This window comes from Eleutherodactylus coqui, chromosome 11 (genome assembly GCF_035609145.1).
Source record: "Eleutherodactylus coqui strain aEleCoq1 chromosome 11, aEleCoq1.hap1, whole genome shotgun sequence".
In the NCBI taxonomy this organism is placed as follows: domain Eukaryota; kingdom Metazoa; phylum Chordata; class Amphibia; order Anura; family Eleutherodactylidae; genus Eleutherodactylus; species Eleutherodactylus coqui.
In genome coordinates, this window is record NC_089847.1 from 54,342,368 (window position 1) to 54,360,430 (window position 18,063).

General features: G+C 44.5%; 1 protein-coding gene across 1 annotated transcript in view; it reads right to left on the reverse strand.

Moving 5' to 3' along the window:
• LOC136582865 (transmembrane protein 272-like) overlaps positions 1-18,063 on the reverse strand; it is a 67,050-nt gene that overhangs the window by 14,424 nt on the left and 34,563 nt on the right. The window contains exons 5-6 of the mRNA XM_066584142.1: positions 8,546-8,722; positions 2,001-2,148 (exon numbers count right to left, since the gene is read on the reverse strand). Coding sequence (XP_066440239.1) covers positions 2,001-2,148; positions 8,546-8,722 — 325 coding nt within the window. The remainder of the gene's footprint in view (positions 1-2,000; positions 2,149-8,545; positions 8,723-18,063) is intronic.

The following is an 18,063-nucleotide window of genomic DNA, read 5'->3' on the forward strand; positions in this document are numbered from 1 at the left end:
ATACTGTCTGTGTACTTTGTCTGCCACTTAGCTTTTCTAATTTTTGCTGTAGGTCACACAGTGTGTTTCGTTCTCTTAAAGAGACAGTGATGGTCATTCCACTGATCTCATTTTTCACTAGTCTTTGGAGCAAAGAGTTATATATGACGCTCTATAGCAATACCTGTGGTTTTGGATTCTGTCCACCCTGGTAGGTTTTTCCTTAAAGTACTTGTAAGTCACTTTCTTACATGCTGTCATAAACCCAAAGTCTTACACAAAAATGACACCTACCTTAGTCACTAGTATACTGGGGGTGGGTTAAGCCTTATACACTCTGTTTTAGAGGTGCCAGGGTCGGCTTATTTTTAAGTAGGGGGAACTGTAGTGTCCCAGAATAACATCCTGGTCCCCTCCATAAATGTCATACTTGTTCTGTCTCATTTGGATGCATTGTGTAAAACTGTCATGTCAATTTTCTGCATGTATGATGCACAGCTGCAGCGTCTGAAGGGTTAACTCCTCTAAAATCATTGCCTGTCAGCTCTGCTACTAAATGTATCTTTCCTACCGTGTCATGTGGTACAAGTGAGGTTATAAAAGTGAGTGTCTGAAAGCGGGAAAGGTGGTTAATGATCATCCATCTACCCATGCTGTTGGAGGACCCACAGTGATGCAGGGAAGCACCTTTATCTTCCTTGCATTAAAAATGGAAAAGGTGGTGAGGCTCCCCATGTTGGAGCTGAGGATCTTCTCTCTTCCCTGATCTACTGGAGAAACCACAGAGGCACAGGGAGACACTTCTGGTTTCCTTGAGTCTAATATGGAGGAGAAGGAGAGACATCCCCACCGCATGTGAAACGCATGGGAGAACGAGTGAGTTACTAAAGTTCCCCAGAGTGACAGCAATCCCCAATTAATTCCCTATAGAGTAACCACTCACCATACCAGGTACCCATTCACACTACAGGCATCATTTTTCCTGTGTTGCCATCCGCCATTAGGATCACCACACAGAGGTATGTAATTGTGACACCCACGCAGATGATGTGCGGGGAGCATCTAAGCCTTTCTTCAATAATTGTCTGCCAGAGTGTATGTGGAGTGATCCCTACCTTTTACCTGCTCTGGAGTATACCCAATTTCCAGGACCGGTGACATATAGATAACGTGGACTATAGGGCCGTATTGTTCCTGTGTTTCCTCCAAACCTCTGAGCTTCTGCATGTAATTTTATGCAAGTGAATGATGAACTGTCTGTTATTTCAAGCTTATCCTTTGGTAAAGTTTTACCGGGCATCAACCGTTCCTGAGAGCCCGAGGTATGATACACAAGTCTCTGTATTTGCTACTCCGCCGCATAGAATAGCGGTGTGTGGCAACGGTGGCATCACGGCGTGATACAGGATCTTTAAACGTATACGGGCTTAGTCGCATGGGCGTATATCGGCCAGGTTTTCACGCCCCAGCTGATAAACGCTGTCCCTCTGATGCATTAGTTTACAATGCCTCAGTGCACAGTGGTGTATCTCCGCAGCGTAAAAGCGCCGGTGTGACTGCTAAACTCTGTCCCCCTTCTCTTCTCCTTTCCACCCCTTGCCGCTGTTTGCAATGGGAGGAGCGGGACGGAGATGGAGCAAACAGCGGCAAGTGGAGGAGAGGGGCAGGAGCTCAGCACACTAGCTCCCGCCCCATCTCGCCTCCTCCCCTTGCAGAGAGTCGGCAAGGGGGAGGGAAGGAGAAGACAGTCCGACGGCGTATATGCCTCCCTGTGCATCACACAGTAGCGTATATCGGCCGGCCATTTTAACAGCTGGCTGATATATGCTCGTGTGAATAAGCCCTACAAAACAAATCTGAAAAATATAGCAAAACCTTGTGGAGAACAATGCACTTATATGGCAGCGATTCTGTTAAAATATATTTATTTTGCTGATTATTTACTATAATCCATTATGTATTCAGTTACTTGTTTACCAGCATAATCAATACCAGAAGAACAAACTTATTATAATACTGACCTTTCACGTTTGGAGCAACAGTAATAACAAATGCATGCCAGCCATAAAGTAATCCATTCAAATGTCATAGTGCCGTATGCAAATAAGTAAAGGTTTTTGGCACATTTTTCTTCCTTTTGGTCAAACATTGGAAAAACCCAGAAGCTTCCTACAAATAGAACAGTAGAAATAATTATACCTGCACAAAATGCTAACATACACAGGCACCATTGTACATATATCTCTGTTATATGAAACCGTAGGGTTTCATGGACGCATGAAATAGGCTTCATGGAAACTGCTCTGCGCATGTAAATGAAGCCGAAGGGCTTATTTAAACATGCATCTAAGTAGTGTTTTCAATAGACAATACCCATTGACTTTATTAATAATAATAATCTTTATTTGTATAGCGCCAGCATATTCCTCAGCACTTTCAGGCATGAATAAACCAAAAAATACAACAATTACAATGTGAGGTACCTTCCATTTGACACAAATGGGTTGGGGGTGGTACAAGAGGTGCAAGGGGGGTGGGGAGGAGAAAGGCATGGGAACACAGGCAATAGGGGATTTATGTGGAGATCAATTATTAGAAGGCAAACTGGGTGGGGCGCCATAGGGTGGGGTGGGGGACTAGGTCAGGAGATTTGATATGCTTCCCTGAAGAGGTGCGTTTTTAAGGCACGTCTGAAATTTCGTGCATCAGAAATTGTCCAGATGCCTTGGGGTAGAGCGTTCCAGAGGATGGGTGCTGCTCTGGTGAAGTCCTGTAGGCGAGCATGTGAGGTTCGTATTACAGGGGTGTTTAGTCTGAGCGTGTTAGCCGATCGGAGTGAGCGGGCTGGGTGGTGTACTGACAGTAGGGAGGCGATGTATGCTGGCACAGCGCTATGCAGAGCTTTGTGAGTGAGGTAGAGGAGTTTAAATTTTGTTCTGCAGTGAATGGGCAGCCAATGCAGCGACTGGCTAATACAGAGGCGTCTGAATAACGACTGGATAGAAAAATTAGTCTAGCTGCTGCATTTAGTATGGATTGGAGTGGAGCAAGTCTAGTGCGGGGGAGGCCGATGAGTAGTGAGTTGCAGTAGTCAAGCCGGGAGTGGATGAGGGCGACCACAAGTGTCTTTAGCATGTCCGTGGTTAGGAACGGCCATATTTTAGCACTATTTCTGAGGTGCATGTGACATGTTTGGGCCAGAGATTGGATATGGGGGGTAAAGGAGAGGTCAGAATCCAGTGTGACCCCAAGGCAGCGGGCATGCCATCTGGGGGTTATGATGGTGCCAGACACTGGAATGGAGATGTTGAGGGGAGATCGGTTGGGAGGTGAAAAGACAAGGAGGTCAGTTTTAGAGAGGTTTAGTTTGAGAAAAAGGGAGGACATAGTGTTAGAGACAGCAGACAGACAGTTGGTGATATTTTGGAGGAATGGTTCAGAGATCTCATGAGAGGTGGTGTATAGTTGGGTGTCGTCAGCCTAGAGATGGTATTGGAGGCTGAATTTGTGGATGGTTTGTCCCATTGGGGGGGTATAGATAGAGAAGAGAAGGGGACCAAGGACAGAGCCCTGGGGTACCCCAACAACGAGAAGAAGTGGAGCTGAGATAGAACCAGCAAAGGAGACACTGAAAGAGCGGTCAGAGAGGTAGAAAGAGAACCAGGAGAGAGCAGTGTCCTTTAGACCAATAGAGCGGAGCATAGTGAGGAGGGGGTTATGGTCGACAGTGTCGAATGCAGCAGACAGGTCAAGAAGGATTAGTAGGGAGTAGTCACCTCTCGACTTTGCAGTCATCAGGTCATTTGTTACTTTTGTAAGGGCAGTTTCGGTCAACTGTAGAGAGTGGAAACCAAACTGGAGGGGGTCGAGGAGTGAGTTGTCAGAGAGAAAGCGTGTAAGGCGGGAGTAGACCAGGCATTCTAGTAATTTGGAGATGAAGGCGAGGTTTGAGACGGATCGGTAGTTGGCAGCATCAGTTGGGTCCAGGGTTGGTTATTTTAAGCAGAGGGGATATGATGGAGAGTTTAAATGAGGAGGGGAAAGTGCCAGAGGTTAGGGAGAGGTTGCAGATTGTGGTGAGGTGAGTAGTGAGAGTTGGGGAAAGGGACCGGAGGAGGTGAGCGGGTCACTAACGCAGGTGGTGGGGCAGGCAGTGGAAAGGAGCCTGGAGACCTCTTCCTCTGTCATTGGTTCTAACGTAGAAAGTGAGTAGATGCTGGATGCAGTGCTGAGGAAACTGGGATCGGGGCTAACCATGCAGTTTTCAGAGATTTCTTTTCGAATGTTGTCGATTTTTTCCTTTGAAATAGGCAGCTACCGCGTTTCCCCGAAAATAAGGCACCCCCTGAAATTTGCAGAAGTCCCAAATATAAGGCACCCCCGATAGTAAGGCATAGTAAAGTGTGCAGGCAAGTCAAGAGGCCTGTCCCCTGCTGCCATCCCCGTTGTCTCCTACCTCCAGATGTATAGGTAGATCTGCAGACAGTCTGCTGTTATCCTGTCCTTGCTGTGCTGTACGAGTGTGCTGTTGTGAGCTCCCCTTGCTGCCTGGAAAAGTCCATACTGTACCTTCTGTTCCTGCGGTACATGTCTGCTGTGATGAGCTCCCCCTGGGGGCCGGAAGCTGCAATACCATCCCTGCTTACAAGTGGTACAGGAACTTGTCTGCAGACAGGTACGTTACTTTACAGCCCTTATTTTTTTATGGCTCTGTGTGTGAGTCAGGCAACCTGTGTGTGATTCTTAAGGCTGGGTTCTCACAGAGAGTATTTCCAGCGGAAATCTCGCAGTTTGGCCACAGCGATAAATAGCGAGATTTCTGACGGGAAAGCGCTGCTTCAAAACCCACGGCACTCAGCCGCTTGTTTTGAAGCGACCTGACTGCACGCTTTTCCATTTCTGTGGCCGGTGAATCCGCACCACAACACCGGCTTCTCCCAGCTTTGCCGTGACAGGTTTGCTGTCCCATGTGGACGAGATTTCTGAGAAATTTCATCCACAAAGCTGGCCAATTGAGGGATTAGGGGCCACAGACGGATTTGCCACGGCAAAATAAGACACCCCCTGAAAATAAGACGTAGCGCATATTTGGGAGCAAAAATGAATATAAGACGCGTCTTATTTTCGGGGAAACAGGGTAGTTCTCCAGCAGTCAGGTCTGTCACAGGGGCCTGTTCTTTGGGGCTTTAATAGACATGCAAGATAGACATGCAATTTTTTTAACATGGATCCATGGGCATACCCATAGGACAAGGCTAGTCCATGTTTCTTGTGCTCTCCTCTGATTAAACACAACACAGCTAATAATACAGAGCACAGTCCAACCTTTATACAGAAATCAGTTCTAACCAGTATATAGGGTTGCCACCCGGCCGGTAATTCACCGGCCTGGCCAGTATTTTTCTCGCCAGGCCGGTGCCAGTATTTTTTTTTACCAGCCCAATTACGGGCCAGTATTTTGTATCTTGACACCACCAGGAAGTCCTGGTGGAGACAAGAGTGACACGCCCCCTGAACCTCATTGGCTGGAAAAGAAGGCTCGGCTGCAGGTCCTGGCAGGCCAGTATAACTATCCTGTCGCCACTCCCAGGCTGCCCGCCCGTTAACTGTGCTCCCCACTGCTACTGTAGCGTCCCTGTCCCTCTGCTCCCCACTCCTGTTCTTTCATCCCTGTCGCTGTGCTCCTCGCTCGTGGTGTATTATCATTGGCGCTGTGCTTCCCGCTGCTGAAGTTACTCCCCGTCCCTGTTCTCCCCGCTCCTGCTGTTTACTCACCGGCCCCAGTGGCGTACCAAGGTGGGTGCTGACATCAGGGGACACACACACCTGCAGAGCCGGCAGCTTCCTCCAGGACCTCTGATGTCACGTCATGTGATACCCTGTGTGGGAGAAGTCAGGGATCACATGACCATGGGGGAGCTCAGTAAATGTAGGACTGCTGTGTTCTGTGTGTGTGTCTTGGAGCTGTGGGGATCTGGATGGATAGATGGATTGAGTAAGTGCGTGGAGCTGTGGGGGTCAGGATGGATGGATGGATGGTTTGAGTGAGTGAGTGGAGTTGTGCGTGTGATGTCTGGGGATCAGGATGGATATAGTGAAGCTGTGTGTATGATGTCTGGAGATCAGAATGGATATAGCGGAGCTGTGAGTGTTCTCTGGGGATCAGGATGGATGTAGCAGAGCTATGTGTGTGATGTCTGGGGATCAGAATGGATGTAGCAGAGCTGTGTGTGATGTCTGGGTATCAGGATGGATGTAGCGGAGCTGTGTGTGTGATGTCTGGGGATCAGGATGATGTGGTACAGCTGTGTGTGTGATGTCTGGGAATTATGATGGATGCAGTGAAGTTGTGTGTGTGATGTCTGGGGATCTGGATGGATGTAGCAAAGCTGTGTATGTGTTTGGGGATCAGGATGGATGTAGCAGAGCTGTGTGTGTGATGTCTGGGGATCAGAATGGATGTAGCAGAGCTGTGTGTGTGATGTCTGGGAATCAGGATGGATGTAGTGGAGCTGTGTGTGTGATGTCTGGGCATCAGGATGATGTAGTACAGCTGTGTGTGTGATGTCCGGGGATCACGATGGATCAAGTAGAGTTGTGTGTGTGATGTCTGGGGATCACGATGGATGAAGTGGAGTTGTGTGTGTGATGTCTGGGGTTCAGAATAGATGTAACGGAGTTGTGTATGCAATGTGTCGGGGTCAGGATGGATGTAGCAGGCCCATATGTGGGGGTCTGGATGGATGTCCGTCCGGCCCTGCAGTGACATTGTCAGGACCCGAGGAGGAGAGCAAAGGAGCAGTACATGCGGTACGAGGTATGTACCATGTACTGCATGTAATCTTGAATGTTTAGGTGATATACATTATACTAGCTGTACATATAATTATGTACAGGACATATCCAGGTTACATCAGCATCACTATACACAGGGGATGTATATCTGCTATTTATATGATATGATTTTTATCTCCGTCATTATAAAAAGGACAGAGCCGTTTAAAAAAAAAAAGAAAAAAAAAAAAAACAGGGAGAAATACTGAAGCACTGGATAAGCTATTGATATACATTATATTTAAAATTAACATGCTGTGGAATTAAATCCCCCACCACATGTCAATATCCGCAGGGTTTTGCACAGACTTTTTGTACAGCATGTGGATGAGATTTTCAAAATTTCATCCACTTTGTTGCTGCTGTAAATTCCACAGCAAATCCATCCTGTGTAGTAATAGTGTCCCCTATATTGGCCCCAGTAGTAATAGTAACCCCTATATTGGTCACAATAGTCATAGTGACCCCTATATTGGCCACAGTAATAATAGTGACCCCTATTGTGGCCCCAGTAGTGATAGCACTCCCCATTGCCACCTCTGTAGTAATAGGGTCCCCCATTGCCATCCCAATAGTAATAGGGTCCCTCATTGCAGTCCCAGTAGTATTAGGATCTCCCATTGCCATCCCAGTAATATTAAGGTCCCCCATTGCCGTGCCAGTAATGATAGGGTCTCTCTTTGCTGCTATGCTCTTCAGATGTGGGGAGAGGTTTAGCGTAGGGTCACAAACATAGTTGGCAGCAGCACTCTTAAGTAACCTCCAATGAGGGGGGAAGCATAAATTAGAGCAAAAACATGCACGCTCTGATAATAGATTCTGACTTCAATCCGTGTGTATCTAGAAATCTTCAACTCAAGAGCAGCATCCAGAGTGGCAAAAGGAATCAATACTCACATCCTAAAAGGACATTTCCTTTGTCAAAGACCGCAGGCTGCAGTTGAAACGTTGTCCGTTGGTGGATTTAATAAAGATATGTCCTTTTAGGATGTGAGGTTTAGCAGTGCGTATTACAATAGGGGTGATTGGAATGTCTGAGGGCCTGCTTGGAGTCTCAGGTCCAGGGCAGTTACCCCAATTGCCCCTATTATAATCTGCCATTGGTCCTGGCTCAGCTCACCCCTGTAGCGGTGTCCCGACAGCCTGTACCAAGTAAAACAGCACGCGGGGCCTGTGGTCAGCATAGCTACGTGGATCACATGACCGAAGCCGGCTCATGTGATCCGCGTTACTATGCCGTCTGCATGTTTTGCATGCGGATTCCCTCGTTACAGACTATCTAGACACTGATACAGCTGTGAGTAGAGTGGGGACCTAGACCGTCCGTCTGAGTCCCTGAGAAGCTCTTGCAAAGCCCCAAGGACTCCGCAGAGCACACTGTGGGAAACCCTGCTCTAGTCATTCTAAGCAATAGTTGACCAGTGTAAATGCAGGACCTGACAGGGTACTGAGCATGTAATCTGAGTAAAATAAAACAAATTTCTGAGTGCGGATTACGCAATTTCGACACACTAATGTGATCGGAACTGCATTAATCAATACATTCTACTAATCAGCGTACTATTGTGAATCATACACTCGCGGAATTTACAATTCAAAAATGGTCGTGTGAGACCGGCCTTAATTCACGGCTTATTTATTTTCAATGAAACGTTTTGACATAATGTTTGTAATGTTTCCATGTGTAATGTTATAAATCTGATAGTTATGAGAAAGTATATTGCGTGCATACCTGTAATAAACCAGCAAAACATGAATAAAAAAATCGCGGTGTCTAAAAATATACTAAATAGATGAAGCAAGACTCTCAGAAGTAGGATGGCGGAAATCACAAAATGAGTGACTCCTGTCACCAATAGGAATATCGGTATGTTTGGCTGAATGATGCAATCATCTTTGTATACACTTCCTGTTAATAAAATAGCATAAAAATAATATCTAAATATGAGTGCCAATTGAAATTAATTCATGTGAAATATTCCCAATTATGTCAATCATTACTGTTAAATTAGAAGTAATCGCTGTACAAACAAACAATACAAAACATTAAATCTAATCAGCAACATTTGTTCTTAAAAATGATATATGAAATTTATAAAGGTGACGGTTGTAACTTAGATTACATCATCGAAATACAGCTCTGAAGACATCACTTACAGCTTTCTTTTACAATATACAGTACGTCATGTGGAACAATTATATGGGCTTTTGGACTGGGTCTGGGAGATTCTGCACTTTTCATTGATCAAAATCTTATGATATATCATAGTGATATAGCATAGCAATATACGATTTGAATACTTTATTAATGTCTGTGCCTATAGCTGCCAGTAGAATGTTGCATAGTGAAAGCAATGACTGTCCTTGCATGCTGCAAAAGGGAACTGTGCTAGGAGGTATATGGCTCAAGCTGGTTACACACTGCCATATTTTGGCCTATCTTTTTGCATTCGTAATACGGAAGATTGTCCTGGCCTGACCACTAGTCTCCTGACCCAAACTCCAAGTATCATAGAAATGTATGTTGTTCAGAGTTCTGGTCAGGAGCTTTGCGGCCAGGACAATCTTCCGTATACTAAGGAGGCTAAACGGAGACCAAAATGTGGCTGTGTGTCACTGGCCTAAGGCTAGCCTTAAGTCACGTTTGTACTATGGAGTTCAGGTATCCGTTTTTTCCTGCTACAACAGAATGCACCTATGTCTCTACAGTTGATTGCTGTTGTCATTGACTTTTATTGTAGAAAAAAACAACTTACATATATAGCAATTTGCATTTTGGCTATGTTTACATGATTTTTTTGGCCCCCGTTTAATATATGTACTGTGAAAAACTCCTCGTGTACAAATTCTTTTAAAGGCTGGGTTCAAACTGCGCTTCCGTTTCCATCCAGCCTTTACATTCCATGTTCCATCTGCATAAACCTAAACAGCATTCAGACAGAACCTTGGATGGACCATAGGCTTTCAATAGTCAAACTCAAAACTGCAGTTTTTCATAGAAGACAAAAACCCAAGATGTAAGCAAGGCTGGAAGTAAAAATGCCATATGAAAGTAGTCTTACTGACAAATATGTTCTTCTCCAGAAAGACTGATTAGTGTAAATGTAGTCGCTTAGTACAACGGGGCCCCTCCTGAATGGTGTATATGCTCAGTATTGTGTTGTCAGTATGTCACAGCTTGTCGGTCTCGACAGTGTCGTGACATGGTGGCCTCGACACAGGCCAAGACCTGTCACCTTGTTTTGCAGGACAAGGGTTAATGCAGCATGTGCAGAGACTTCTGGTGCTGTCTGTCTTTGCTGCATGGATGCATGCTAGATTAGTCATGCCTGGGAATAGGGTGGAGGTGTGGTTTTCTATTCACTCTGTCAGTTCCCAGGTGCATAGCGGCTATATATTCTCACCCCTCCCTTTGCTCAGTGCTGCTTATTCTATTCCATACTGGAGTTTGGAGCTCTTCTGTGCTGGGTGTATTTCTACTTGCAGATAAGTTGCTGTGGGTTTCTTTTCAGTTGCATTTCTGATTTTTATTTCTATTTTGCTTTGCTGTTTGGTTCATCTCTCTAGGGGTCCTTTCAGGGACAGTCAGGGCCCACGATGAAGACCATGGGGCCATCTCTATCGAGACAAATACTCCAATTCTAGGCAGGGACCCCACCCCCCCCCCACCCTGCAAGGTTAGGGCCAAGTTTCCTCCTCCATGGAATGGTGCTACCGTTCAGCATAGCGTGGTGTGCAACTAGTTCCTACAGTGTGTATGTTCCCTGTTATGGTGCTGAGTGTAGCACTCTGGTGTAGCCCAGGCTTTTCACCTTGGTTGCGTATTGCAGTTGTGGTGCCCACTGTTCTTCTGTGCATATCTATCCAATACAGCAGTTGTGAACATCACCCTGCATCCATGCTGAGCGTGGTGTTTGTAAGCCGCACGGACATGACACATGACACTTTCATGTTGCAAGAATGATGCTGTTTATTGCATATCTGCAACACTGAATGGGTTAAGTGTCTGGTATGTGAGATGACTGGGTTTTATATTTTTTTTGTCTGTCACGTGACTGTCATATATATGTGTTTGCAAGGCTTGTACAGGAGAGTAGAGTTCAGTTCTGTTCTGTTATGGAGTTCTGCAGAAAGTCTACACAGGTACCTTTAACCTGTTTGTTACAGAATGGAGAAGACCGAGAGGATGACTTATTGAATGTTGGGGACCAGTACTCCTAAAAGTTCTGCAGCGTGTTTCTGTCCGTGAGTGTGAACCGTTAGAGACTGAGAGAGAAAAGTGTGATACTGGGCCAGGACCTACAGATAACCATGCCAGTGGTTTCTCCTGTTACCCCATGAGTTCTCCCTGTCAAATCACTTGTCAAGTAGCCGCTGAACTGTTCTGTTCTTGAAGTTAGGTAAAACGACCAGTTGCCCATCTGTTTCTGGAGGCTGTGTCTTAAACAGTACCCATGTGTGGATTTACTTCATCACCTAGGAATTCCCCCACGGAAGCTACACAGGAGAGGATTTACTCGATTATCTAGGAATCCCCCACTGTGGAAGAAACGGTGGCGTCACAAGACACAAAACAGGACTAAAAGTAATCCATTATTTGGGTTCCCTGTTTATTAACCTGCCCTCAGGTCTTGGATGTGTCACTGGTTACCCTCCGAGTGGGAGATAGTAGAGCCACTGTGACAAGGCTCAAACTCTATCCCACTGTCTCCTAGGCCGTGGCCCGTTCCTTGGTCACTGCATAAACCATATTTGTTTATGGATTGGACACCTTGCAGTCATTGAGGAAACAATGAATTCTAAGGTGTATTCAATCATTTTACAGGAGAATGTAGTGTCAGCAGTTCATAAACTTAAGGTGAAGAGATGTTGGATGACCCAAAGCACACAAGTAAATCAAATAAAGAATATTTGAAAACAAAGATTATTTATGTTTTGGAATGGCTATGTTACGTGTGCTCCTGGGATCTGTAGTTCTAAGCTTCCCAGCAGCACAGCCCTCACAGGGTTAACTGATTGAGCTTGCTGGGTGTGCTACTTCCTGCTAGCCAATCGCCTGGGTCTGTGCTCACATATAAACCCTCCTCCTGTCAGTTTCTGGCTGGTTCCAGAGTGAGCAGTCATGGATCCTTGTCTGAAGCTGGTCTTGTACCGTGTGGATGCATCTACCTTGTTCACACTCAGACCTGTGTTTGTAAGTAGGTCTGTGTCTCTCTGCTTCCCTAAAGACGGTTTGGACACCTGTAGTCCTAGTCTGCAGTACATGCAGCCCACTTTTCCTTCCCCCATTACAGGTGTGGCCTTCAAACGTCTTATGTCTTGCTCTGTGTGTCAGTTGGTGTAACTTGACACGGTTTCCTATGTCAGCTTGTGTAGCTGACTGTCTATTCTCCCTGGTATGAGGACACATAGAGTTGCTGTGAGTTTCATCTGTGTGCATGTGAGCTCTGAGTGGAGTCTGTCTGGGTTTCATTATATGTTGCAGTTGGCTGTGTGCCCTGTGCTCTGTTCTGTCCTGTTGCAGTTGGCTGTGTGCCCTGTGCTCTGTTCTGTCCTGTTGCAGTTGGCTGTGTGCCCTGTGCTCAGTCCTGGTACTGTTTCAGTTGGCTGCGTGCCCAGTGCTCTGTTCTGTTCTGTTGCAAGCTTGCTGTGTGATCTGTCTTGCTGGTTCATGTCCGTTTGTTCATTTAAATTCTGTCAGTTTTGTGTTAGCTTGCTGTGTAACCTGCGATCTGTGTCCTGTCCTGTTGCAGTGTTCCGTGTGAACTCTGGTTCTGCTGGACTCCTGGTTAGTGTAGGGACTAGCAGTATAACCAGGAGCTATAAAGTGGCCTGCTAGCTTCCACGTTTTGTACAAAATGTCAACTAATACCTAGTATTTATATTCAGCTTATCATCTGCTAGTGGTTGCATTTTGGCTGTTGTATGCTGTGTATTTGTCTCTGTGTGTCCTGTTGTTCAGTCCCTGTCATGTGGCATGTGAATGTGTCCTGCTCTAGTGCGTGGCTCATCGGATCTGGGCCCTAGCTGATCCTAAGACCGCTGGGACGCCCTTATGGGGGAGATGTCCCTGCTTAGGTAGGGTCATGTCATCCTCCAGTAGCAGAGGGTCAGTTGCCTGATACCTGTGTGAATTCCGTGTGAATCTCCTGTGTTCCCGTGTGCGTGTATACTACTATTTGGGTACGATCGTGTGGGCTCCTGTGTTTAGTTTTGCCCACACGATCGTAACAGGCTAAGTCACAGTTCTAATCTTAACTTTATCAAGATGCTGTGACAGGACCTGAAAGGACTGTACATACAAGGCATCTCAGAAATACTGATAAAGTGAAACACATTTGTGAAGGGAAGTGGCCCAAAATTCCTCTACAATATTGTGTAAATCTTATTTGCAACAACATGAAATGCTTGCTGGAATTGATTGCTGCTAAAGGCACACCTAAAGGTTATTAAATCCAAGGGTCTACTTAGTTTTTCTCCCTGGATTGCAGATGTTTACTCAACGTGCTCAATAAAAGACATGAACAGTACAATTGTGTGTTATTAGGTTTAGCTTAGTTATATTGTTTATCTGTAATTGTGACTTGGATAGCAATGAAATCACATTTTATTACTAATCAAAGCAGAAACCCAAGTAATTTAAAGGGTTCACTTATCTCTTCTTGCAACCGTACACAAGTCAGACAGAGACCAAAATTACACTCTCTTGGCTTCTGTCTGACTATGGAACCCTATGGACATGTGTAGCATGAGCGTTGGGAGCTTTTTGGGTATACACACTAAATGTGACCAAAACATGATGTGAACACAGCCTTATCAAGGCAATCCTTTTCAGATTGAAGATGCCCTGTCAGCCATCACAGGTTCGGCTTTAAATAACAGCTGACTGCTTGGCCAGTCATAACACTAAATCAGGTGTTATACACTACATATATTGAAATAACATCATACAATGCTCATATATTCTACCATGCAACGAATTCTTAAAATGTAAAATGGGCAAATCTGGAATAATTAATTCTATGTCGCTATATCCAAACATACAAAGGTGTGGATAAACCCAGTATGATACAAAAAGACAAAGGTACCAAGGAAAGTGGAAAGCATCACTATAGCTAAACAGTGGCAAAAGAAGGCATGATGGCAGCATGTGTGGGACCCAATATGCAGGTGGAAAAAAAGATGGAACATGTCTAGTGATAAACACCAGCATTCTTTAATTAGCAGGTGAATTAGCAGTACAATCACTTTAACTGGAATCAGCAGTGCAATGACTTTAACTTGGCAGAGAACATTGCAACATAGTTTCAAGAACTTTGGGAACACTGTCTCAGTGCCATGTCTGCTTTGTGCGTGCAATAAGGGCAAACCAAAATATAAACTCAACCAAGAAGCCCCTGAAATATGAGGATAAAAAAAACCAAAGGAGGGAAACTAGAGGGAGACAACCCCTGCCTACACGTGGATGGCCCGACCTGATAAGGACGCATCCAACCTCGTGCACGAGTCACTCACTAACCCTGATAAATGGCAAAGGAAAAACCACCATACGTAAACCAAAATCTCAAAGATTAAATCTCAGTAATAAATCTCTGAATTTATCTAAAGAGCCACTGAAAGAACCACGGAAACCAGATCCAGAGATGTCCTCGCTCCACAGCAGAAGGAGACTGCACTGAAATTGACCAGCAGAGAACCCAGGCCAGGAGGGAACTAAAAATCTTCTCTAATTGCACCCAGGTGTACACCAACAGCTGACTCACCCATCAGAGTCATAGAAGACCAAATGCACAGTCAAGCTCAAACTGACATAACAACCAACTTGCTGGCCCTTGTGGAATCAAGTCTCAATCTCTTTAAATATTCACAGTCTCTTGGCATATCACATGCCCTTTGTATATCACAGTTTGCCTTATTTATGGACTCTTTGGCTACTCACAGTCTCTTTCACCATTAAGCAGGCCTGGTCTAACTCCTTGGACACTCAACATATCTTTCAGTGTTAACATTCACGGTCTTTATGGTGCAATGCTCTCTCTCTCTGATTCAGCAATTTAGTATGTCAATGACTCGAGCTTAATGGCCCTGACTGGTTGGGTACTTTGGTTCTGATAAAGACACTGTAAGGATTTCTCTCACAGCTAACACATTAAGCTGTCCCTAATGTCTCAGCAGGCTTCCAGGACTTTCTCTCATGGCTACTTAATTAAACGCGCTCAACCTGGCTAAGAGTGCTTTTAGATGGAAGGATTATAATTCAAAAAAACGTTGAAATGAACGGAAGTGAATGATAATTGTTCAGTCTAATCGCGAGCCAATGACTGAATGATGAACAAGAATTGCACGCTTCTCAATCATTGTTCATTTTATGCAGGCATAAAAATCATCGTTAGCTTGTTCACTTCTTGTTCCATTTAAACAGTGCTCATTTAGTCTTTCACATTCGCTAATGTAAAAGACAAATCAATACTAAATGATTCTCATTGAACAGGTCAACAATGAATGAGCCTATCTAAACCGGCTGCACGAGAGCGAACAAGCTAGCAGTGGAGTCACCTGCTCATTCACTCATGTAAACGAGAATCATCTTGTCTTTAGGGAGCCTTAGACCTCCTGTTTGCTTGGATACTTCACCATCACAGCAACTTGCCTGCTATTCCCTGGCTTTCACTAGCCTGAGGGACAAGACATGCCTTGCCATTCATTCATAAGATGCATATGCCCTGCCCAGCATGCTAACCTGGTGATGTACACCTTCCAATGGCACCTAGATCTGAGTAATGAGACCACTCATACAATGTCCATGTAGGCCACTAGACATACGGTCACATATATCTAACTGCACATTTAGCCACAATGATTAGCAGTTGCGTAGTAACCATCAGTTGTACAATACACAATAGTGAACAATAACCCTAACAGTTATGCAATCTAGCTCTGCAGTATCTATTCCATTATACTACTACATTTGCATAGTAAACATTACACATTATGGAATTTTTCCTAATAAATGTTAACATTTCTAACACTTTCCTAGGTATACATTAGCATCTATAACATTTCTCTTAATGATAAGCAATATCCTACGTTATCTCAACAGCTACACTCTAATAACCATAGCATTTACCCGACTATGCTGGGTCAACTTTTTTCATCTCCCTTACACGTCCTCCTTTTTAAAACTTTGCTGTCCTCAGCAAACTATGCTTGCCTGAAAATAAAAAGTTAATGAAGCACACACAAAAAACTTTTAGTAAACATGAAGTCTTTGCATCACTGGGAATAGGTTTTTGTCTTTTATTCGGACTTCGGCTGAACCTCTTTTGGATTCGCTCATCGAGGTAGAACAATGTTCTTTTAAGGCTTCGTTGCCCTTGACTGACTGCTTTAGCCTCAATGGCTTACTGGGAAGTGGGTATCCAGTTTGTGTCAGCAGACAGAGAGCGTCAAGTTCCAGCATCAGTTCCGATGCCCCCCAGATTTTTGGAAATGTTGGTTCCCCAGTGTGGATAAATATAATGTTTTCATTCATTTTGGTGGTTTGGGGTCGACAGTCCATACCCTGTTTTCCACGAGTTATTAGTCTGTAGTGGCTGCAGGCAGCCCCTTAAATTTTCTACCAATTTGACTTTGCATTCATGGGTACCCCAGAGTATATAGTCTGGCAGGTAATTTTGGCATCCTTTTTTTTTCTAATCTCAGTCCAGGTTTTTATTGGTTTGTTCCAGATCATTAGTCTGCATTCCTCGGGCCATGACCACCCTTAATCCCTCACAAATCTGTCGAGCATGGTGAGGTTGAACACAAAAACCTTTTTTGTCTTGCCTGCTGGGCTTCACGGGGCATTCTGTACCGAAAAGTCTAAAGTGATGGCCATATGTAGTCTTTACTTCCGCAGGCGCATCAATCACAGCCTGCCATTTTGTAGTTATTGTGCAGTCTTTTAAGGGGGGGTCCATCATTTTTGTTTCCTCTGCTAATTCAGAGTTCTTAGCATTGCCCATTGGTGCTTTCTCGGCCATGCTTGGTCTATTATCCTGTCAACTATACCGTGTTGTGTGGGGCACCCTACGTGCAGGTGGAGCACATGTAGAAGTAAATAATAATAGTCTTTACTTTCAGTTGAATTAATGGCACAGTCACTTTAACTGGAATCAGCTGTACAATCACTTTAACTTCACACAAAGTTTCAGAACATTGTAACAGTTTCAAGTTCTTTCACAATGCTGACTTTATTCTTGGGCAACACTGTCTTGGCTTGTTGGCCCTTGTGGAATCAATACACATTAATAATGCATAATATTCCCAGCAGTTATGCAATAATTATCTATGTAATATATTTCCTATTATACCACAGCATTTGCATATTAAACAATACTCATATGGAATTTGGTCCATGTGAAAAAACAGTTGTCTAAATGCTCCGCCAGTCTGAAATAGACAGCACATGAATAGAAAATATGTCCATCTGAATGGACCCTTATTGCAAGTGCTGGTGTTGGGTGATATATAGCTGTATACTGCATTGACAATAATGGGTCAGATAGCAGTACTCTACTTTTACTCTACTCATCCAATTCTTCCTGGACACCATCACTTTCAGTTTATAATGAAAAAGGTTTGGCACGGTGTTATCTAGTAGAGCAAAGTGTGATTGTTCCCAGCAAGAGAAACCAAGTAATCTTGTAGATATGATACAGTCCTTGAAGGAGTCTGAGTAAGTCCGAAAGCTCGCATTAACATCATGTATTTTTGTTAGACGTTAAAAGGTATCGTATATACAAGATTATGTGGTTTCTCTTGCTGAGAACAATCACATTTTGCAGTTTATATTTACATATTTTAATTAGAGAAATGTAAGAATAGATCAAAATGAGGAGAAAATTAACATATTGTCACTGGGATTAGGGGTGGATTAGCCATTAAACCCACCAGGAATGTTCCCAGCGGGCCGTTTGGGTCCCGGGACCAGTGGAGGACGGATTTGTTTTTTAAACAGCTAAATTGCACTAAAACAAAAAAAAACCTGATATTCATCTATGACGCTCCTCCCTCTCCTGTCCTCTGCATTCCACACAGTACTCTCTATCACATGCTGACTTCCGGGTGGATAGTGATCATGTGACTATCACGCATGATTGCTGTGGACCGAAATTGGCCACACACATGATTGTTCTAACCGGAAGTCTGTGGGTAACCGAAAGTACTGTGTAGGATGCAGAGGATGGGAGTAGGAGGAGCGGCATATCT